This window comes from Crocodylus siamensis, chromosome 1, assembly GCF_052110815.1.
Source record: "Crocodylus siamensis isolate JL-2025a chromosome 1, ASM5211081v1, whole genome shotgun sequence".
NCBI lineage: Eukaryota > Metazoa > Chordata > Crocodylia > Crocodylidae > Crocodylus > Crocodylus siamensis.
Genome location: NC_143395.1, coordinates 56,098,839 through 56,121,420, shown reverse-complemented (window position 1 = coordinate 56,121,420; position 22,582 = coordinate 56,098,839). Strand labels below are relative to the sequence as shown.

The 22,582-nt window shown below is 41.5% G+C and overlaps 1 protein-coding gene across 2 annotated transcripts in view; it reads left to right on the top strand.

Annotated features, from left to right (window-relative positions):
* Positions 1–22,582, top strand: part of COL9A1 (collagen type IX alpha 1 chain) — a 91,816-nt gene that overhangs the window by 21,625 nt on the left and 47,609 nt on the right. The window contains exons 6-18 of one of the 2 annotated variants that reach the window (XM_090034640.1): positions 5,862–5,945; positions 6,692–6,712; positions 7,810–7,884; positions 7,997–8,032; positions 8,136–8,198; positions 13,319–13,372; positions 15,038–15,073; positions 16,868–16,891; positions 17,141–17,194; positions 17,942–17,995; positions 21,153–21,185; positions 21,287–21,343; positions 21,970–22,023. In XM_090034640.1, coding sequence (XP_089890766.1) covers positions 5,862–5,945; positions 6,692–6,712; positions 7,810–7,884; positions 7,997–8,032; positions 8,136–8,198; positions 13,319–13,372; positions 15,038–15,073; positions 16,868–16,891; positions 17,141–17,194; positions 17,942–17,995; positions 21,153–21,185; positions 21,287–21,343; positions 21,970–22,023 — 645 coding nt within the window. Of the gene's footprint in view, positions 1–5,861; positions 5,946–6,432; positions 6,647–6,691; positions 6,713–7,809; positions 7,885–7,996; positions 8,033–8,135; positions 8,199–13,318; positions 13,373–15,037; positions 15,074–16,867; positions 16,892–17,140; positions 17,195–17,941; positions 17,996–21,152; positions 21,186–21,286; positions 21,344–21,969; positions 22,024–22,582 lie in introns of those variants that run through there. The other variant, XM_090034647.1, reaches the window with a different exon arrangement.

Here is a 22,582-nt window from a genome sequence, read left to right as displayed (position 1 = left end):
ACCAGTTAGATCAGTGGTGCTCAACCTTTTTTACAGGCAGGCCAGATGGGCAGTGCCCTATTCATCTAAGGGTCAGATCTGGCTGATGGTCTCAATCTGGTGCTCAGAGCAAGTTTAGCAGGCACCATTTAGTGGAATGGAAGGGGCTGAGGGAGCAGCACAGCCCCAACACAGCCAGGGAAGGGAGTGTGACATGGCTTTGAAGGAGGAAGGGGATGTAGCCCGCTCCCTGGTGGGGGGGAGAGAAGGCAGAGGGGAAGAAGGCTTGAACTGGCCCCATGGTGTGGCTTGGCCCCAGCCTGGTCCCTTGGAGGGGAAGAGGTCATGGTCTGGGCTCCATCCACCCCTGTGGGTTGGGGAGGGGGCATGGCCACTGCACAGGGTTCTGGAATTAGGTAAGGAGAAGAAGGGTGGTGTTAATAATGGGCACTGCTCCCCACTGTCAAATTTCTTAACCTGCATTTAGCTGCAGGCCAGAGATTAAACACCCCTGACTTAGATCTTTATTGTATAAAAGTCAAAAACTGTGAGCCAGATCATCAGCTCATATAAATTGCTGAACTTTCATTGACATCATTGGCACAACTGTGATTTTCACCTGTTGATGGTCTAGGCCCTTATTTATAATTGTGTCAGGTATATAAATCATCATGTTAATGACCTTTTCATTCCTGCTGATTGTGATTATGTGCCTGGCCCTACAAAGAATTGTACTTCCTTAACTCATGCTGACCATGGGGAAAGGAGGAAACACAGCACCTCATAGTAGACACACAGCATCTTCTGGATGTGTAGTCTCCATCACCACAGTTAGAATGTTTAACTGATATTTAAACTCGTTATCAGTGGCAAGGCAGTTACATGGCATTTAACATCTAAAAGGTAACTCTTTTCACCAGGCAGCACAGGGAGATGGACCAGAGCACAGATTAGGAAAATTGCTTTAGTAGTGCATGCTGTTGCCAGCAATCTTGGCATTCTAAAGGGTGCTGGATCCATTCTCTCCACTGTGTAATGGGGGTTCATTCTCAAGCTCAAAAGGTTGAACACCTGGTACACAAGGTCATCTGATGCAAGCAATAGCTTAATTGTCCCAAGGCCTTAACAAAGATATTGAAATCATAATGGAAATCAAAATTTTTAAAATTATTATTGATGTGTAGAAAATTGTATTATACAGGTTAAAAAATGCATGTAAAATAGCCTTTGGTCATTTTAGTATAAATGTAGCAAACAAATCACATGCTACCCATAAAAATCAATATGAATATAGCATAGTAAAATTTTTGTAGGACTCTTCAGCTTTTTCCATGTTATATACTGTAATTGCAAAACAGACCCCAGCATCTGGATTTCCAGAGAATATGAAGCATTTCTTCCTTGGCTATTATTCCAGCAAAGTCCATCTTCCGTTTCCCTGAGAAAGGAATGAGAGAGTAAGCCCAGCTATTTGATGAGATATGGTGTGCTTTATTTTCCTCTGTTCATTCTTGGGCCTTAAAATTCTGAATGTCCAAATGCAGGAACATGGGAACTGGGGCCTTTATCAGTATTTTTAAGACATATTTATCATTACAGGATAACGTCATAAGATAACCTTTTAGGAAAGAACTGAAACGTAATGGAAAGTAGTATTTCCCTTGTTTGTATTCAATTAACCTGACATAAAAGAAATTGGAGCATAAAAATCCCTACATGAAATATTACCTTGATGGAAGACAATGAGAGTTGTGCCACTGAACTTCAGTGGCATCAGGATTTCATCCCTAATATAGAAAGAAAACCTATCTATGCTCAATACATCAACCACTATGATAAAGGAGTAGACACTGTAATATCTATACTAACATATAATTCCTCTTCTCAAAATAAGACCACTGCCTTAATTGATTCTGTGCTATATAAATTATCAGTGCTTCCTTGTATATGTGCCTGCTGTCACTGAACTGAGAGTAATAGGCTGAAATTAGCAGGGAAACTGAACTTGACTGCAGTTAGTGATTGCTGTAACCGAGCTATCTCCAGTTCCTGAACAGTTTCTATTTATTTTGTTCATTTTGTTGATAATGTTCCTTTTTCTAATTGTTTGCATTATAGTTATCATGTTTTTTCCTCTCCTGACATTTCTTTCAACAAATGTTGAAGGTTCTTTGCATGGTGAAGAACACTGGCCTCTGGAATTTGCAGAAGACTGTACAATATGAATGTAATATATAACTTCCATGGAAATTGACCTGTATAACTCCTATAAATATCATTGTTACTAGGATGCATGCCACACACTTCATAGAAAGGACCCTTGAGGCTTGATTCACTTTTCATTTGCACTGGTGTGCAAATCAGTCTTTGATTTCAGTGAAAGAAAGGAGCAGGCTATTAATACAGATCTGCCCAACTGTAGTTTTACCACAGGTGTAACTTATTTTGATTCACCCCCTAAATGGCAATACACCAGTGACTGCGCACACACCAATTTTTGGAAAAGTTGCTCAACAGATTGGAGATATTTTTATTAGTTTTTCTCTATAAAATAGAGGAACATATTTTTTTCTTAAAGTATAGCATGCAGCTGAATGTTTCATTGTGACTTGACATTACTCCTGTTGCACAGCAGACACTACCCTGGAAACTTAGCTTTCATTTACATCCCACTTATGCTTCACTGATCTCAGTTTTTGCACAGCACAGATAAGATGGTACTGCTAGTGTGGCATTCTTGTTAAGATTTTGTTAATACCTGGCATTATAACAGTATTTCTATTGATCTTAGAAAGATGGATCAGGTACAAACAGAACTAACCCCAAGTTATAGGTAGTGGCAAAAGATGAATGCCACAGCAACCTTGGATTGTTAATTAGAGATCTTTTACTAATCTCAGTTCTTAAAAGCCACTGAATTATTGCATTTAAATAGATTTGGCTTATATTAGTTCTGATTAATTTGTGCTCTTTCCTGAGGACTTCAGTCTGCATCTGCAGCTGTCAGATCTTAATGACATTTGGTGCTAGCATTGACAAAATATCTATGTATAAATGCAAAACACCCTCAAGGAAAACAATGCAAAAAACAAACAAACAGTGAAATCCTTTATGTCACCATTACCCAGGCAACACAGTCACTGTCAAATGCCACCTACCCATGTGGGAAGAGACAGAGAAAGCTGGCCAGGGCTGAAATTGCTTGTTTGACATTTTTTCTTTTTAATTTAATGGTCTCCAAACTAACTGCAGCTTTAAATAACAACTTATTCATAGTTGGGCTTTTATTTTTTTTCATTTTAAAACAATGACTCTATTATATATTAGATTAAACCCCTCCTCCCCAAACCCATGGTAAATGAACATTAAGGCTGAAAAGTTTACCAGTCATAATTTAGAAATACTAGATTAAAGGCTGTAGGGTTTTTGTTTGTAGCCATGTTGGTTTAAGGACATAGGCAGGCTAGGTTCTTTGGGTAGACAAACTGAGTAGTTGGAACAAAGTTCTTTGAAAGCTTCCAGGCACAAGTACTCTTCTTCAGGCATAGGGAGACTCTGCTGTTGCCCTTGGCAGATCCAGACTTCGACCAGTTGAACTAGGGGCAGTAGTTGGCTGTTTCACTCAACCAGAACTACACAAGGTATGAAGGGACTCAGTACTCTATGGTTCAATGGCCAATGGTTATATAGCTTTTGCTCTGTTCATCCAGCCCATCTTCTTTTATTCACTATCCTCTTGGATCCTTGTATTTTCCCTTTCTTTCTCTGAGCTCTTATGTGCTCATATCAAATCTCCATCTCCATTTCTAACCCCTCTGGTCTTCTGTATGTATCCACACATCCCTCCCATCTTCACCATGCTCTCTCATCCAGATTTCCACACAAGTTATTAGAGTTTAAAAATTCTGAGCATCGGGAAACAGATTCTTATATTTAAAAATGCCAGGCAGAGTTGCTAACTCCAAAGAAAAAAGACTTTTTGGTATACCAGGATCAGTTTATCTTTTTATGCCTGGAGTCAAGTTTTCATTTAAAAAGTTTTGGGATTCATTGAAACCAGAGCCATGGAGTTTAAACTTAAATTTTAAGTATCTTTTTATTATTAGTTTGAATTACAACCTCGTTAATGCTTAAATGTATTACTGGTATATGTCATGTAATTATGTTATATGTTATATATAACATTTGCTTTAGTTATTGAAATCAAGAAAGTTTAAAAATTAGAGATGGAGAAAGGAAATGAATCATTGACTCGCAGGTAGGGAAAGAATGTTGAATAGATAATATAGAAGAGGTAAAAAGCACCCCCCCCTTCAAATATGGAGTGTGATATGGTTGAATCAGAGATTAAGTCAGTATTGGAAAAGCAAAAGAAGCTAGATAGGAAGAAAATGAATATAGACAGTATGGAAAGATGGAGCCTATGAAGAGTTCTGAAAACTAGAAGAATAGATTTTTAAATTAGATTCATACATGAGTGTGAATGTACTAGATATTGGAAACTACTTGGCTACATATTTGAAAAAGGAAAAAACAAGCTAAGTGACAGCATTTTGGAAACCCTGAAGTGTAGCGACCAAAAATAGAGAACAAATATCAATAGCAGCAAGGTCCAGGTAATGTCTAGCAGTGTTCTGGAGATATAAGCTAAGTGCTAAAAACATAGATGTTATTATCAAGGTTGAAGATGAGATGTCCCAGAAGACGCCGAGAAGACTAAGAAGCCTTAAGTTAAAGCAAAGAAGTGAAGATGCATTACCTCAGCCAGAATAAGAAAAAGGAAGACAAACATGAATCTAACTAGTAAACAAAAGTTGCAGAGACTTAGTCTCCATTGGGGCTCTCAGGCTACACCTCCATTTTTCCATATGTGACTCTATTTTATAACAGAAAAAAACTTGGCCCTCCATTGCCTGTACCTGGCCAAGTCTGGCTTGCTTGAGATATCCAGGCTGAGAATCATGAGTTAGACCACTTGCTAACCTCACGAACCATCATGAGATCATGTAGAACATGAAAGAATCTAAGACTTCAAAAAGAGGTTATAATTCTAAATGATGCATGGATGCACCCAAAATGTGATATACTATGCAGTACCAAAGATACTAGAGGACATACCTTTTGAAGCGTTCATTTCAGCTATTCTCATTAGTGTTTTCAGTAAAAGGTATGTAGAGGGTACTTATAAGCCTCCCTTAATCTCCCTCAATAAATAAGTAAAAGGTACTTATTTTTCAGACATGTAAATAGGGGTCCAGTTAGTTTCTTGAAAAGAAAGAGGTGGATTTATTTGTGGGCCAGATTGCAGAGCTAATGTAAAAACATTTAGAGAACATGTGAAATCTCACAGAGGTATATCAGCCAGCCTGACTTCTGCTTGTTTAAATATGATACAGATCTTTAGAATTCTTCTTGCTTAGACCTTCTACTCCTGCATTCATCTTCAGAGCTGTCATTCTTCCTTCATAGGACTGTCCAATTCCAAAAAAATCCTTTGAGAATATGTGTTCTTTAATAAAGGCATATTTGCAGTATATGAATTAAGAAGCAAAATCTACGCTTTGACATGACCAACTTAGAGGTTCGCTTCATCTTAAATTCCCATAATAGGTTTTATGCTTCTCTGTAATGCAGACAGTAGAGAGAGGGGAGAGTTGAGGGTAACTGGCTGCTCTGTTCTAAATAAGCAAGCTCCAAGAACTGACTCAAGCCATTTGTTTGTCAGTTAAACAATAAACAATACTGGATTATCCTATCCAGTGCCTTTCACAATGCACCTTTTAAAAGCCACTGGTGGCTGACCAGAGTATTTCTATTATGAAACTTCCAACCTGGAAACTGCACATGTGAAATACATTAATCTGATTTTATCTCTCTGCTAGTTTGAACTCCAATGGATGCTGATTCATTGTGACCCTCTGCGACCACAAAGAGAAACGTGCAGTGAACTTTCATCCCGGACCTGGGTAAGGAGCTCTCATCCTTAATCAGACTACTGTGGAGCCTACATCTTCAGCCTCTTCCTCTGGGTTAACAGTACCATAATTTTCTTCTGGTCACTGGATGCCTATTTTTAATATTGCTGGAATTTGGTACATTTCAAAGTCCAAGCCCATCAGCTACCATCTCAGGGTTTTAACCCTTTTCTTGCTTTCTTACTTTTTCCTTATCAAACTGCCTAACGCAGAAGAATTTACTTCTTGTGCCTCCATAGGAAGTGTGTGTGGTGGGGGGAGAAGTTTTCTGCAGGCACCATGCTTTGCTTTTCTCTCTTGATAATTCATGCAGAAGATGACGGGAGTCTAATTCACACAGAAGCTAAAGGACCAGGGTCAGAGCAGCAGCAGCAGGACAAAGGGTTAAAGGAGCTGGAGTCCTTCAGTCCCCTCCTTTCTTGCCTTCAAGTTTCCTCCAATCCCCACTATGCTCTGCTAAATCCATTAATAAACAGAAGGCACTGACACCTATAGCAGGGGTTACCTTTCTGCTGCTGCTGGAGGAGTCACTGGGGGGGCGGCTTTTGTATGTTTTAAGGGTCCTAAAATCTATCAAGAGCAACAGAAGGGAAAGCTCAGCCAGAGAAGTGACCATGGCTAGCACTGCCTGGGTCAGGGGAGCCTTACTGCTAGAGGTTTTCCTACAAATGATTTGTCCTTGCCTGGCTCAAGTAAGTTTATGCTGACTTTTATTATCCATTTCTTATTCTTTGCAGATAAGCCAGACAGCTGTGTTGGTAAGTTTTAAGGGGAGGAAGTGTGTTCGGCTAAATTGGAAAGGTCTGTACCAGGTTTTCCAAGGAAACTGAGGACAGTCTCCTGTCCTGGTTGGAAACCAAATCTGTGCTGGTTCTTCTAACCCTTGTCCTACCAGCAAGAGCTGGGCCTGGTGTATTTCAACACTGAAACAGCAAGTTAAGAGAAGAGATGTATTTGCCTTGCTTTTATGCTTTGAACAGAACCCTTCTAGCCCAGTGGCAGGGCAGCAGTTTCAGCTCCCAGTAACAGTATCATTCCTTTAATTAGCATTTGAGAGGTTGCAAAAAGGGACTCCTGACCTGCTGGCACCAGTGGGAAGGGGAAAAAAGTGGGCAGGACAGGAGCTAGGGCTCGAGTTGGAGATGCCATCCTGAATAGGGCTGGAGGCTTGAAGACCTGGCAAGGCTGCAGCCTCAGTGCATTACTTTATCCAGCAGGCACATGGAGGGGCTCCAGGTTTCATTAACAAAGCCTCTATTGTGAGCTCTGCCCAGCCAGGCAGCTGGAATCCAGTAATAAGGAAGACAGAGCAGTGCATTATAGAAACTGGGGGTTAGAAGCAGGCAGCTAGGTTCAAAAAAGGGACGGGACAAATTCCTGGAGGAAAGGGGCATTCATAGCTGTGGAGCCTCGGAGTGAAGGGCACAGTCTCTGAACTGGCTGCCTGGCCCTTCAGTGCTGGAGGCTGCAAGTGGGAGAGGCAGTGGGGGAAAGACCCAATTCCCTCTCCCTGCCCCTGTGTGACCCAGGAGCCGGGTCAAGGGCAAGTCTCCTGTTCTGCCAGCAAAGCCTCTGGCCTTTCGAGGCCTTCTATAGCTGCTCCCCGCTGCGGCGCCGGGGCTGCGGCCGGGAAGCCGGGGCGGGGGACAGGCCATGGTGGGGCGGCAGCGAGCCCACAGGAGCCGGGGGTGGGGAGGCTGAGGGCACGGGCTGCGGGAGGCCGGGGCCCGGGGCGGGTCGTGCAGGCACAGCGCGGCGGCCCCTGCTGTCGCGGCCGGGAGGGGCGGCTGCTCCCGCGTCCCCCCGGTTCCCTCAGGCGCCTCCGGGCTCTGACCATGGTTTCCTCCTCCTGCAGAGAGGCCCCCCGGGCCCGCCCGGCCCCCGCGGCCCGCCCGGCCCGCCCGGCGTCCCCGGCATTGACGGCATCGACGTAAGTGCCCGCGCCCTTGCGGCAGGCTCTGCCCGGGGTCCCTCGGGGCAGCCCCTCGGCCGTGCCGGGCTGCGCCTGCCCCGGACTAACCTCCCCCTTCTCTGCCCGCTAGGGAGACCGAGGTCCCGACGGCCCCCCCGGCCCGCCGGTAAGTCCCCGCGGCCCCAGCCCCGCCCCGCCCCGCCCCGCCCTACCCCCGGGCTGCGGCCGGCCGCTCTGAAGCGCTCGCCTTGTCCCTCTTTCCCCTGCAGGGGCCGGACGGGGAGGCGGGGAAGGCGGGCGGCCCGGGCCTGCCGGGAGAGCCAGGAGCCGACGTGAGTAGACGGCGCGGGCGGGCGGGCGGGGGGCGGGTGCGGGGCCATGGGCTCCCCGCAGGCGTGTGCGGGAGCAGGGACCAGGCTGCTCCGTCTTGCTGATTCGCCTGGGGAAGGGCCGGTGGCTTTCCAAGCGACATGTATGTGGAGTAGCACCGACCGCTGGAAGCTGCTTTGATCCAGAGGATACAAGTGACTGGTGAAGGAAGAAAGCAGCATGCTGTAAACTTGGGATCCGACTCAGACAAGCAGTGGGATGTGTAGGGGGTGCATGTGCACCCCCTGAGAGCACTGGTGCACCCCTGGCAGCCAGCGTCCCCCGTTTAGGCAGGGCAGGTGGGAGCACTGGTGCCTCCCCCAAAGGGGTCGGTGGGGGAGTGGGGGCACCAGGAGAAATGCTGCTGGCCCTTTCCAGCATGGCCCTGGTCCTTCCAGGAGGGCTGCTGGCACTTCTGGGTTGACACAATTGGCTGTGCGGGACCTCCCCCGCCCAGTCACTGAGTGACTGCCGAGGGGACAAGTGCCCCCCTGACTCAGGAAGCACCAGTCACCCATGCAGACGAGGCATGGATCTGTGAAACTTGTAAAAAAAACTGTCCCTCTGGGAATTGGCCTTGTCAGCTGCAAGTGGTTCATCAGACCTTGTGCACATATACCATGATCTAGAGCAGGGGTTTTCAACCTTTTTGGGTCAGTGTACCCAAGGCAGCCGGTTGAGAGGGAAAGAGTCCCCTGGTGGCCAGTCGACAAGCTGGGGAGGAGGGTCCCTCTTGGAAGTTGGGCGAGCGTGTCAGTGGCACAGCGGGACAGCAGCGGCAGAAGTACCCCCTGAGGCCATGCCAAGTACTCCCAGGGGTACGTGTACTCCCAGATGAAAACCCCTGATCTAGAGCAGTGGTGTACCTTTTCTGTACTGGGAGTAATTTGTAAACTTTGATGGCCAGGCCCAACCCAGTGCCGCCAGGCCCCAGCCCCCAGTGTGTGGGGCAGGGGATGGGTGTTCTACAACTCTTTCATATATTCTTGTGACTCACTTTTGGGTCATGACCCATGGTTTGAGAAATGCTGATCTAGAAGATGGATGGTTGCTTACCTATATACATACACATACATGTATATGATATGTAATACATAGATGCACACACGCACATATAGCTTTTTAAAACCATTGGTCCCTTCCTCAAGTGAATCAGTGAGGAAGGAACAGCACTTATTTCCAGGAAGCACTTGTAAGCACATAAGTCTTTTACACATGTGGTAGGGCAAATACACAGCCCTTCATAGTCTGACATAGCCCTGCGTATAACATCACTAAGTGACACTAAGACTTGTGTGAATATATATATGTGTGTATACATATGTGCATGTGTGTATTTACACACATACACAAATATATCTAGGTATGTATATATCTATAGCTATATTCTGTTTATAGGCATATAGCTATAGATAGCTTTTAAAAACCATTGATCCCTTCCGCAGTTTAAATAGTAAAAAAAGGGTAATATTACTTGTTTCTGTGAAGCACTTAAAAGCATAACTCTCTCAAACATGTGACACAGAAAATACACACTCACTTGCGTATAATTTTTAGACATCCAGATCATTAAAGACTCTTCCAAATGCAACAACAGCTCATCCCATTCTTCTGTTTATATCCTTTTTGATACTACTCCATGGTGGACACTTTTTTCTACTTGTTTTAGTTGGCTTTATTTCTTCATATGGCCTTTTTTTTGTATTTTCCATACTGCTTTTCAGTTCAGATTTTCTGCTTTCCTGGTCTGCTTCATTAGTTCTTGTCTGTATATTCTTGCTATGAGGTCAATATCAACTGCAAGATTTGGAGAGCTAAAGATATTTCAGTAAAATAAAAATCAGCCTATATAAGGCACCTGATATGTCAATTGTATGGGATGGGTTGTAATGCTGGAGTATGAGGAAAGCCAATGAAAAAAAATTAAGTGTCAAAGAGAGTTAGTTGAGGGAAATATTAAGAATTTAAAAACTGCAAAAAATAAAATCAAGAGAATAAATAGGTTAGGAAAGAATGCTGTTGCAGAAGGTTGAGGAAGGATGGCTGTGATCATTTGGATGTGTCAAAATGGACTTAGGACATGCAAGCTGAGTACAAGGAATGAAAAACTGGAAAACTGAGGATTTATTGAATAGATATGGTGAAGACTGTCATAAAGCAAAAAGGTTTAAAGTTGGATGAAGCCATGAACTTGGTGCAAGACACAAAGCAGTGGAAAGGCTTAATTTGATCTCATTGTCACTGCATGAGTACTTTTATTATTTGCTTATATATAAACATATGCACACACAATATAACTGTTTTGGGGCAATCAAAATATTATTTGAAAACATAAATCTATTTAAAGACCCAGGCAGATGATTATTTCTTTATCTGTATTACTTAATATATTAGAATAGATTTATATAATATAAACATTTTTCCCAATTGGATTTTTTTTATTTGATAGCAATGATGACCTTGTAAAGGGAGGGGAGTCATATTTACATTTCAAGTGAGGCTGTGAACTGGGATCAAGTGAATGATTATGCCTGATTGAACTGGAACATAAGGGTGAACTTTAACAGTGCATCCAAGAGAAATGAGATCTTAAGAGAAACTGTAACTTCAATGTCCGTTATTTTGAAACAAGGACATCAATCCATCCCCAGTGGTTGTTACTTCCTTTATGACTTAGTTTTTCCATGGGAAAAGAACCTCCTAGGACCAAAAGAACAACAATTCAAGAGAATAGGAAAAGTAACATTAATCTCTTGAAAAAAATATACTGGCAGTGGAAACATTATTTATACATTTGGGGAAACTTTTCATTGTTGATCTTCGGAGGTCAGTATTTATAAACTGCTTCTTTTTGCATACTGGTACTTGCATCTCGTGCCAGGGTCTAAGTGTACTGAGAATTAGTTTGTATAATTGGCAGAAGGATAATTTATCATATAAAAACAAGAAAAAAACTAAGACCCAACATAGCAATTTAAGGAGTAGAGATACTCTACATGAATAATGAAGGTACTAAAATTTATTTGAAATTGTAAGATGGTGCTATAAGTTGGTTTTTTGTTTGTTTGTTTTGCAGAGGTCTTATCCAAAGGTGAATTAAATATTTCTGTTGAAAATTTTAAGATTCCAAAATTATAGGGAGCTGATCCTGTAAAGATCTTGTTAATTTCAGTTTTCCAGATTGATTCCATTCCAGAATAATGAATACAGTATCAGCAAATCAGCACAGCAAATCACAAGAGGCAAAGATCAACCATTTGAAAATCTTTTTCTCCTTTTCTGCCAAACTCAGTTTTTGTTTCCTTTGCAAGAATACATGACAACATAGTCACTGAATGCACAACATTTTCTTGAACACTGCTGTTTTGCTTTGGGAGCTTGTGTTGCATGTACCCTGGTCTTAGGGCATGAGTGAAAATGGAACCAATAATAAGACACCATGAAATTCAAATATAGTGAAGACTAATTATGCTTCCATTGTGCATCCATCTGGCATGGGATTCAAACTATCATGTGTCTGTACTTGCATTTCAGAGTGTCTTCTCCCATTCCTTAATTCCTGGGTCAGTTCTGCCTTTTTAATCTTGTTCCTTACAAATCGTTCCACTGTCAGTTTTAATAAAATGAACCAGAATACAGTGATTATAATGATGATATAAGCTGCAGGAAATCAAACTAACAGGAAAAATTTCTGGGTCACACACTGAATTACTGGAAATTCATGAAAAAGGGGAAATATTGGACAAATATAAAAGTAAGGTTTTTGTAGTAGATCTCTTGAATATTTTAAGCCACATGTTGATAAGACATTGAAAACTAAAAGGAAGACAAATGAACCCTCGTTTAATTCCCGGTTGTAATGCCATAATTATTGCTCTCAGACAGGTAGTATGGTTTAAGGGCCAAATTCTGGTCAAACCTGTCAGCTAGATGGAGCTATCATTCAGGGATTTCTCAGCACAGAAGCTGTGTGACTATCATATTTATGTTGAGGCAGCCACATAGGTTCAACACCAAGCCCAATGAGTCTCTTTTTCTCAGATACTGAATTTATGGCCCAGTCGTTTCTGACACCACTGTGGTCACTGGAAGCTGGAAATAACACAGAGGAGGCCAGTTTTATGGCTGCATGACAGGAACCTTGAATGGACTGGTGTGGGATAACCTGAGCAAAATTTTATTGACCAAAATATTCCTGTCCTTTCTTAATGCATTCTGGAGTAGTGAGGGAAGAGAACCTGTCTTTGTGATGGGTCAGCCTAATCCCTCGCTGACATGTAGCTGTGCCACTTAGCTGTGTTAGTGTAGGCCATGGCCCCAGATGACTAACTCATAAGGGAAATTTTTAAAGCTATAAACAGTACTCTTTTTTGGATACTTGTTGGTAGCTCTTATTTGGCATTTGTGACTTCTGTATATGCATTACATCCAGCATATGGCCTTATATAAGCTTAGGAGTGTGTTTGTATGTATGTATGTATCTAGCAGAAGAACAGAATCTAGTTGCATACATTTAATGAGATAAACATGTTTTTTTAAGGGGTGACTGTTTAATTGAATGCTAATTTCTATGTTCCTAATGAACTGATTACAGCGGAGAGAGGTCAGGAACAGGTCATCAGTCTTATCTGATTATGAAACATTCAGGTAGGCTTCTGGGATAGTCTGGAAATTTGCTCCAGTATTCTAGGTACAAATGTTTAGGGTGGAAAATATTGCAACTTGTTATTTTTAACATAAACCACAGAAAATCATAAGTCTAACAGTTTGAAAAGACTGTGATTTAGAGGAATTTGACTAATTTAATATCACCTTTTTATTAATATGGAATTTAAGTAAGAAGTTGTTGAATGCAGCATACCACAATTGCTAGTACTGATAACCACAAACTAACACTTTTGAACTCTGACAACATTTGAATATTGAATAGAATTGTGAAAAACTCTATCCCTTTATCTAATTAGATATTTGCTCTCTAAGTTCCCTGCAACGTTTGCCAACTATTTTGTGTGATAGTTTCTTGTTTTGTTTTAACAAAAAACATATTAGCGTTATATAAACATATTACACCTAACTTCTTAAGGGACTAACAGGACCTGATGGATCATTTGGCCCATCTGGTCGAAAAGGACAAAAGGTAAGATTAAGGCTACTTGTTCAATTTTGTAATATTTTTTTCACATGCAAATGTGATCATTTTAATGAAGCTAATGAAATTCTTTCTCCTTCCTTAAATTTAGCAATGTTAAATGGAATGGATCCTGATTCTGCTAGTCCAGCAGTGGGCAAAATACAGCCCACAAGCAGGATCCAGCCTGCCAAGGGATTTTATCTAGCTGCCTAGCCTGGTCATGATCCATTGGGTTCGCCCTGTGCCACTGGGCTGGGCTGCTCCACAATTGCGCTATACAGTGTGCCTGTGTTTGGGCAAGGGCAGCTGAGGTTGGGTCACAGGTTTGCACTCTGCCCCTCTCCCAGGTTGGACCAGTCATGATCTGTCATGTGGGGAGTGGATCACAGCTCTACCTCGGCCCTGTGCTGTCACCTGCCTGTGATCCTGGCTCCAGCCCTGCCATCCATCCTGCTTCTGGATGCCATACCCTGCTTGCCTGCGGCCCCATCCTATCCTATCTCCTGGCTGACCTTGCCCAAACTGCAGGAGTCCTGTGCTGGTCCAGTAATCTACCATGTAGGAAGTTTTGGTGACCAGTTGAGGGCCAGAGCCAGGGATGGGGGTGGGGTGTTGACCCGGCGGCAGGGAGAGGGGTACTTACCCAGGCCACAACTCACCAAACCCTGTTAAGTGGCCCTCCAATCCAAATAATTGCCCACTCCTATGCTAGGCCCTCCTTATGAAGTACTGAAGCCTTTCAGTTCCAACTGACTTTACTAGGAGTTTCATAGATTTCATAGACATTAAGGCTGGAAGGGACCTCGGAAGATCATCGAGTCCAGCCCCCCGCCCAGAGGGCAGGAAGTCAGCTGGGGTCATAGGATCCCAGCCAGATAAGTGTCCAATTTGTTCTTGAAGGTGTTCAATGTAGGTGCTTGAACTACCTCTGATGGCAGGCTGTTCCAGACCTTGGGGGCTCGGACAGTAAAGAAATTCTTCCTTATGTCCAGACTGAGACGGTCTTGTAGTAGTTTATGACCGTTCGACCTCGTCATCCCTTGGGGCGCTCTGGTGAGCAAATGTTCCCCCAGATACTGGTGGTCATGTTGAGCATTTCTAATAGGGTATTCTTTATCTTGCATGATTAGACTTTATAATACTGGGACAATTACAGCTGGAAAATCTGTGTTAATCTGTAATTCACATGTAGAACATGTATCATAGGAAGGCAGAGTAAACAACATGTTCATTTTTTCCCCAGAAAATAAGACCAATATTTATTTACAGCCTTTTCTTACACTAAACATTGCATTCCTTTATCTTAATCAGTAGTAGCTAAATAGTGAAACAGACTGCCTAGAGAAGTCCAGTAATGGAGATTCCACAACATTTTTAGAGGCAGGTTAGACAAATACTTGCTAGGTGTTAAACAGGCATGCCTTTCCCCTGAGGAGAGGATTGGACTAGCTAAACTTCCAAGGTCCCTTCCAGAGGCCTGTTTTCTTATGATTGTATAATTTTAAAAGGACAGCTCAAGGAAGTGTTAATCAAAGTGAGGAAGGATTGCAGACTATGCCTTTTTGCTGGTAGCTGCCCAGAGTGAAGGATTGTATCTTCTTGTATGTTGTGTACAACAGTAAGCATGATAATTGAGCTTGACACTCTAATAATGCCAGTGTTACTTTTTAGGGTGAACCTGGATTACCTGGAGCTCGTGGGCTTCCAGTAAGTGACATATTTATTATTGTCTGAAAAATTAGAACACTGTATTCATATTAAATATATGCCATTCATCCCAGTTTCACACTTAGTTTACATATGGGAATTTATCTGGTCCTTTTAGATGAAGGACCATTCTGGGAAAACAGCTTCCGACAATGTATCGCTGTTTCTCTGGTGGTGTCCAGCAGAAGCACAGTTTCACTGGCCTGCCTGACAGTTACAACACAATACTCAAGGGGCACTTTGAAAATCATTCTTAAGTAATGGGCACAAGTTCTTCTTCACCTGAAATTTTTCCCCGCAGTTACAACTGGGTAAATAACATATAGTGGGTACCTTTCAGACATTTTCTTTTATCACTAGGCATTGTATTAGAGGTATGACCAGTATTGTAACACTAGGAAATACTATTAGTTCCTAGCAATAAAATGATTAAAAGGAAAATTTTAAAGGGAATTCACAGAGCCTTCAGGAAAGCAGTTACTTTTCTTCTGAAGAGAGGCTGCATTATGATAACAGATCCCTCCTGCAGATAAGTGCTGTCAGCATGTGACTGTAGAAATGTGTATATGAAGAAGTGGGATTTTTTTATTGACAGGAAAGTAATAAGGTTTTCCTTGAATATAGTATTATGGTATGGCTATATTAGAGGTCTGAATTGCAACATGCAAGAGTTATCTAACAGCTGAGGGAAAGATACATGAAATCGTGTAGACAAGAAAGAAAGGTTACTTATTGCTTTGTATTAGAAGGGTAAAATGTAACTGAATTGCATTATTGATATAATTGAAATTCTTCCTTTATTCTTCAAATTCTTCTAACGCTACCCTTGAAGAGAAATCTGTGTGCAATGTTCTGTGGTTTGCAAGCACTGTCCCACCCAGGTGATTTAACAGTGTCCTTTTTTTCCCCAGTGTTTGGGGGTAGTTGTGGCTCCCAACTGCTGGAATGCCGCTGTGGGAGGAGCAGGAGGTAGCAAATTTTGGGCTTTCCCTGTTTACCCTTCCACCTCAATATTCTTTCCCCCCCCCCGCTCTCTCTGTGAGACAGGATACTGTCATACCCATGGTATGACCCAGTCTGTGACAGTTTTTACATTCTTGTCTTGCAATGACTTAAGCATGCATGAAGCTTTACGTGTTGGCAGTTTCATTGATTTGAATGGCACATGCTTAAGTATTTGCAGAATTTGGATTCAAACGTATTAGGGGAAATATCTTATACCAAGATGGAAGAATAATATTTGTTTCTTGGGCATCTCTCCTTAAAATTATGAAGCCCAAATCTAATGACAATGTAAACAGGAACAGCTTATCCTGCTCATCTGGAAGCATGGATTACTGGTTTTAGAAGGCTTTTTTCTTCTTTGTTTCTCTCCTTTGTTTTCAGTGACTGTTCATTTACATGTTCTTGATGTAGCGTCAGGGTATAGCTTTTGTTATGGGTTTCAGCACTTGATAAATAGTTAAGCCTAAAAGAATTAATACTTTTAACCCTTTGAAACTTAGTTTATTGTGTGTCTATAAATTCGTGGTGCTGCATGTTAGTTTTGTCAATCAACAGAATTATTTCCATTGCTTTCTGAAATCAGGTATTGCATAACAAACTCTATATTTGATAATCAGTGAAAATTATCAAAATATTGATCATATTAGTGTCAAGCTACTAATGCTTTGCTATTCAGTTGTTGAAGGAATTACTGTGATTTTGTGTTTGATCATGCAAAATGTTCCTACCTTTGCCATCCAATCAGATTAACTGTCAGAAAACGTCTCAGCAAATTTTCTTTTTTTACAGGGTAAGGGAATTCTTGGATCAGCTGTAAGTATCATGTTTCACAGCCCATATGCTGATTATTTTAGTTTTGATATTCTTTATTAATATGCACCATTTTGAATTAACATTTTAGACCTCTTGGTGTATCCAGGGCAACTATACATGTGTGTTTCTATTGAAATATATATTTTTTTGCTGTTCTGTTTGGCAAAAATATTTCTCTTATGTGATTGGATATTTTCCATACACATTATTGGAAATAATTTATAAATGTCTTTTATTTGGTTGTTATAGGGTCCCCCTGGTGCAGCAGGACTTCCTGGTGAAGTTGGCCGTGTTGGTCCACCTGTAAGTACCAGACTGTTTGCCAGAAATGTGCATTTATTTCTACTTTATTTCCCAGAACTACTTCTAGCCAGCAAACAGGGGTTAACAACACTGTACCAGCAGCTAAAAACATGTGTTGTTTTCCCTGCGTACAAAAAAACAAACAGCCAGCCTCCCCCACAAAAACCAACCAAACACTGTAGGAAAGGATTCCTAGATTTGTAAAAAGGGCTGCTAAAATTTAGGAAAGGACAACATTAAGACTATCTGTAGAACTGTAACTTTGCACTGTTGTGTGCATTGTATCTTTTAAAGTATTTTACTACAAGAGTCATAAATTATTTTTCCAAAGGACTTCTATCTGTCTCATATCACTAAATAGAACTGTTGCTAAACATTTCTTAAGATTAGCATTTGGGTTATTCAAAGAGATTCTTAATGTATGATATCTTTATTCATTGAGTATAGGATTTTTTGTAGTGTTTATCCTCATAGCCAAATACTTAAGTCGTATGCTTGAAAAGTACTTCCTGCTCCTAGGAGAAATTTGAAGGCATAAGATACAAATGAGCACAACCTCTCTCCTTCATAATTAAGGGTATTTCTCACTATGAAAGTTGAATTCCTGAATTTGAGCATTCCTGTTTTCAGACCAGCTACTTTGCCTTTCCTTTTAGTTGCCTTACTCTTAGTTACTGCTTGCCTGAATATGCAGCTGCTATCTAAGTCATTACTGTGGACTGATGAAACTTATCCTAAATTATTAAGGGTGATCCTGGGAAGAGAGGACTACCAGGCCTACCAGGACCACCAGGCCAAAGGGTGAGTGATTATATTTAACGTATGTTATTGTTTGGAGAAGTGTTGCTGTTCTTGTGTGGGCAAACCCCCATACAGTCAAGGAAATGACAAGGAATATCAGCAGGGCAGGATTAAAACATAGGTACTGTCAGCCCATGTCTAGAGCTCCAGATCCTAGACTTACACAATAACTCTGATTTTACTTTTAATACAAAAGTAAATTTCTAGCTCTTCTGATTGCAAAGAGAAATTTTAAAATGTGAACGTAAGTATAACAGCCACAGTCCTATCTTCCTGTGTCTGTAGACAGCCTAAAACAATAGGTTTCAGAGGTATGAGCTGCCTTACCCTATCATCTCTCCTCATTTGTCCCTATAGTACCATAAAAGATACCTCTATTGAGTGAGTCAAACATTTCAGAGCAGTGCCTCTGGTTCTCCTCTGTGGGCTTTTTTTGAACAAGGATATTTATTTTTCAGGTTGTTTGCATTCTTGGTATTCACAAGTTGTGAAAATTAGAACTGAAAGTCACTGGAAGACCTTGAATGTCAGGCAGAAAGCAGGGTAGATTTGTACAGACCAACTAAATTATAGATGTATAAGCTTACAGACCAACTAAATTATAGATGTATAAGCTTCCATAGGCAGCGGCTTACTTTATCAGGTGCTATGAAGGGGCTGCAGGAAGCTGAACTTCTGAATAGAAAGTAGTGATTAAAATACAAAGGGTAGGGAAGTGGGAGGAAAAAAGGAAAGGGAGCTGCTGGGAGAGGCAAGGTTCATACGAGAGAGAAAAACAAAGCAGTTAGCCCAGTGAAGGACATAGGGGTTGTAAAAGCTGATTTAGATAATGGGATAAGAACCTGTAGTCTTGTGTTAGACCATACTCAACACAATCCAGTCTATGGATAATTTCATATTCTGCCATTTTCCTGTTCAGGTTTGTTTTAAAGTTTTGTTTTCTCTGAACAGCTGCTCTGAGGTTAGTGATGGGATGTGTCCAGGGAGGCTAAAATGTTCTGCCAGAGCCTTGTCTGTCTGTCTGGAATTGATGTTGAATCGGTGTTCATTCATTCTTACATGTAGGGATTGCTCTGTCTGTCCAATGCAGACAGCAGAGGGGTATTGGAAACAGGTGATGGTGTATATGATACTGGTTGCATTGCAAGTGAATAAACCTCTGATGTATAATTCATGTTAGTTGGTCCAGTGATGATGTGGTCTGTTTTGATGAGGGAGCTCAGCTGGCATCTGGGTCTGGAGAAAAGTCTGGTGCTTGGGAGGTATAGGAGGTATGTAGTCTGTTGCTTGAAAATGTGAATGATACAATGGAGAAAAATAACTAGGAGATAAATACAGAGCGGGAATCTATACCAGGTTTTGAGGTTTCTTCTTTATTTTCAGTGGTAGTTCGACGCCTTTTTGAATCCTGAAGTTCACTGACCTCATTCCAACTGGGCCATTATATGCCCTTGTATTCCAGCAGCCTTCTCCAAATTTCAGCCTTAGGGATTTAAACTAGGGGTGGGCAAAATGGCAGATCTGGCCAGTGTCCAGGCTCCATTTCCCAGCAGCCCATGCCCATGTCATTGATCCAGTTTCAGTGGAGATCCTGGGGGGGTGGGGCTGTGACTGCGCGGGGCCAGGGTTTCCAAGGAGACTGACCCAAGCACCACTGGCAGGGCGTACTGCTGGGCCAGGAGCTGCTCTGGGGCTGAGGCCAGGATTTTGTGGTGGTGTCAGCGTGGTCCGGAGCTGGGGCAAAGCCGCGATCCACTGCCTGCACACCCTGGATAGGAGCATGCAGGCAGCAGATCGTGGCTGTACCACAGCTCCAGACCATGCTGTCATCACTGCAGAATCCTGGCCTCAGCCCAGGACTGGCTCGCCACCCTGCTGTGCGCCCTGCCAGTGGTGCTTGGATGGGTCTGCTTGGAAACCCTGCGCTGTCACAACCCTGCCCCTCTGGGGCTCTCCATGGAAACCAGCAGCAGGGGCTGCTGGGAAATGGAGTCTGCCATGGGCTGAAATTGGCCCGTGGGACAGACTGCCCACCCCTGATTTAAATTATTCCCTGAAGAGGCCCTCTTATGGTTTCCTTATGCTTCCTTAGTCCAACAGAAGGCATTTCTCCTTATAAGAAACTGCCAGCCCTTCCCATGAACTGATTCCATCCACACAGGAGTTTTTTCCTAATATGCTCCGGTCCTCCCTTCCAGGTTCCATGAAGTTCATTTCATTTCCTAAAAACTTTCCTTTCACTGCTGAGTCCATTCCTATTTGTACAGATCTCTAATTTCTTCATTACAGTTGGTTAACAGACTCCTGAATTGTCTATACATTCTTCTGGTGTGAAAAGGATTTTTGTCTCTAGGGCATGGCTGTTCAACTTCAAGGTGGCTGGGGCACCCAGACCTGGAGCCATAGAGGAGACCGGGTTGAAGCCCAGGAGCTGCATACAGCCTACAGGGCACCAGTTGGACAGCCCTGCTCCAGAGCACTGAGCTGCCATAAATTGGGAAAAAAGTTTTCTATACTAAGGAGATTTTATTTTGCTCAATTTCAAATTAACAAGGTTTCAACATGAGAAAGCACTTTAATTTTCATTATGTTTATCCAAACAATGTCTTTAAGAATCTCAAATCTGAAAGCAATTTTTGGTAAATTACAATTTAGATACACGTCTCCTGAGAATATCATATAACAACTTGTTAATGTTGCACTGCACAGCCAAATGGGATATGTATACATAAGATGGCCCGCATAAGAAAATGAGAGGCAGCTATGGTTATTTTAAAGAAAACAAAATGGCCTGTTTTTAGGATGTACTGATTTCATATGCAACTTTTATTCTGAATTTATATGAAAACTTTTATTTTATTTTACATCTAATTATAGAAATATAACTTTAGATATGTAAAAGAAATCTGCATGAGCTTCTAAAATAAAAAAGGTTATTTTGCTTGTAGAAAAGCAAATCTAAGATGGAGTATAGTTTTTTTCAGGTGTATCCAAAATTCTGCTGTTTGTGGCACTGTGCATATTAAAGGTCCTTTGCATTGATTGCATTTCCAAAGATAAAATCCATAACTTCTGCTTTCCTCCACCATAGTAGCCAATATATCAGGAATGTTTTTAACTCCTTTTTATTAACTTTCAAACATTTCATCTAATTTAGGGAACAATTGGGCTACATGATGGAGATCCACTGGTAAGACATTTACTTATCTTTTTGGAAAAGATTGTCTTAAACAATAATAAACCTTTAAAATTTCTCATGAACATTAACTTAGTGTGTGGAGTCTTTTTCAGTGTCCCAATGCTTGTCCACCTGGTCGTCCAGGACATGCTGGCCTGTCAGGAATGAAGGTAAGCAAATGAGCTGGATTTAATTAGATGTGTTACCATTATAAATACAGGCTAGCCCCTTGAATTACTACTGTGGGAAGCGGCCTGATAATATGGTGGTTTGATATTAGTTTCAATGAAGATTGTATTTGGTACTGTTGTATTGAGCATTGTGCTATTTCAACTTCAACTGCCAAAAAGAGCCATCACTATTTAAATATCTCATTGCTGCATTTATAACTTAAAATTTTCAGACATGCAAATTATTCCCAGTTTTTAGTCTTCTGTTTTTTTTTTCCTATGAAAACTAATGTGCCAAATTGAAATAATACCATCTTGTCTTTTGCTAATTCTGATTTCTTTTATGTTGTGTTCTTTTCATAAGATGTCCAGGGATAGTGTCTCTATGAGGGAATTATTAGCTGAATGTTGGAAACGCTCTTTTGCTAGATATGGGCATGTGTTTTTCTGAAGGTGGTAAAATGGCTATCAAAGCATGTATCAGTGATCAGGCAGATGAAGAGGGTTGTTGTCAAGAGGTAATTATAGAGGGAACACCCAAATAGCTCTTGGCAGTCTGTGTTGGAAGACCCTGTATCTCAAATTGCCAATAAATAGTATTCATTTATTTTTTTAATGTATCTTAGGGTCATAAAGGTGCAAAAGGAGAGCCTGGTGAACCAGGAAGACAGGGTCATAAGGTAAGGAAATGTTTTAGTGGGAGAAGTGATATGGAAAGGAAGTGATTGGTAGCAAAATAATAATGACTTAGCCACTTCTTCAAAAAGCATTATCAAAATTAATGTTTGTCCTGCCACAGTGCTGCAGAGAAAGTGACTTGCTGCACTGTACTTGACCCAGCATCATCATCTGCTAATTTGTTCGTTTCTTTTCTGCATTTATGATTGACTTGGCAATTCCCTTCTCACTTTTCATTTTGTCCTTTTACTTGTTATTGAACTAATTCAAGAATACCAAAAGGATTCATTAGTTTAAAAATATTAAGATATAAGTCTAAAGAAATTCTGTAGGCGATCAAGGAATACCTATGATAGCAGAAGTGAGTGAGGAGAGAAGAGAGATAACTAGGTGTAGGTAGAATAAGAAAGGGAAAACGCAATAGATATAAAGGAAATGGGCAAGGACCAAATCTGTTTTGCAGTTCAACTACGTTACCATCCAGAACTGTGGGTTATTTAGAATGACAGCTTTTCAGACACTGGTTTCTGTAGGGAAATGTAGGGAATCTCCCACGGCCTT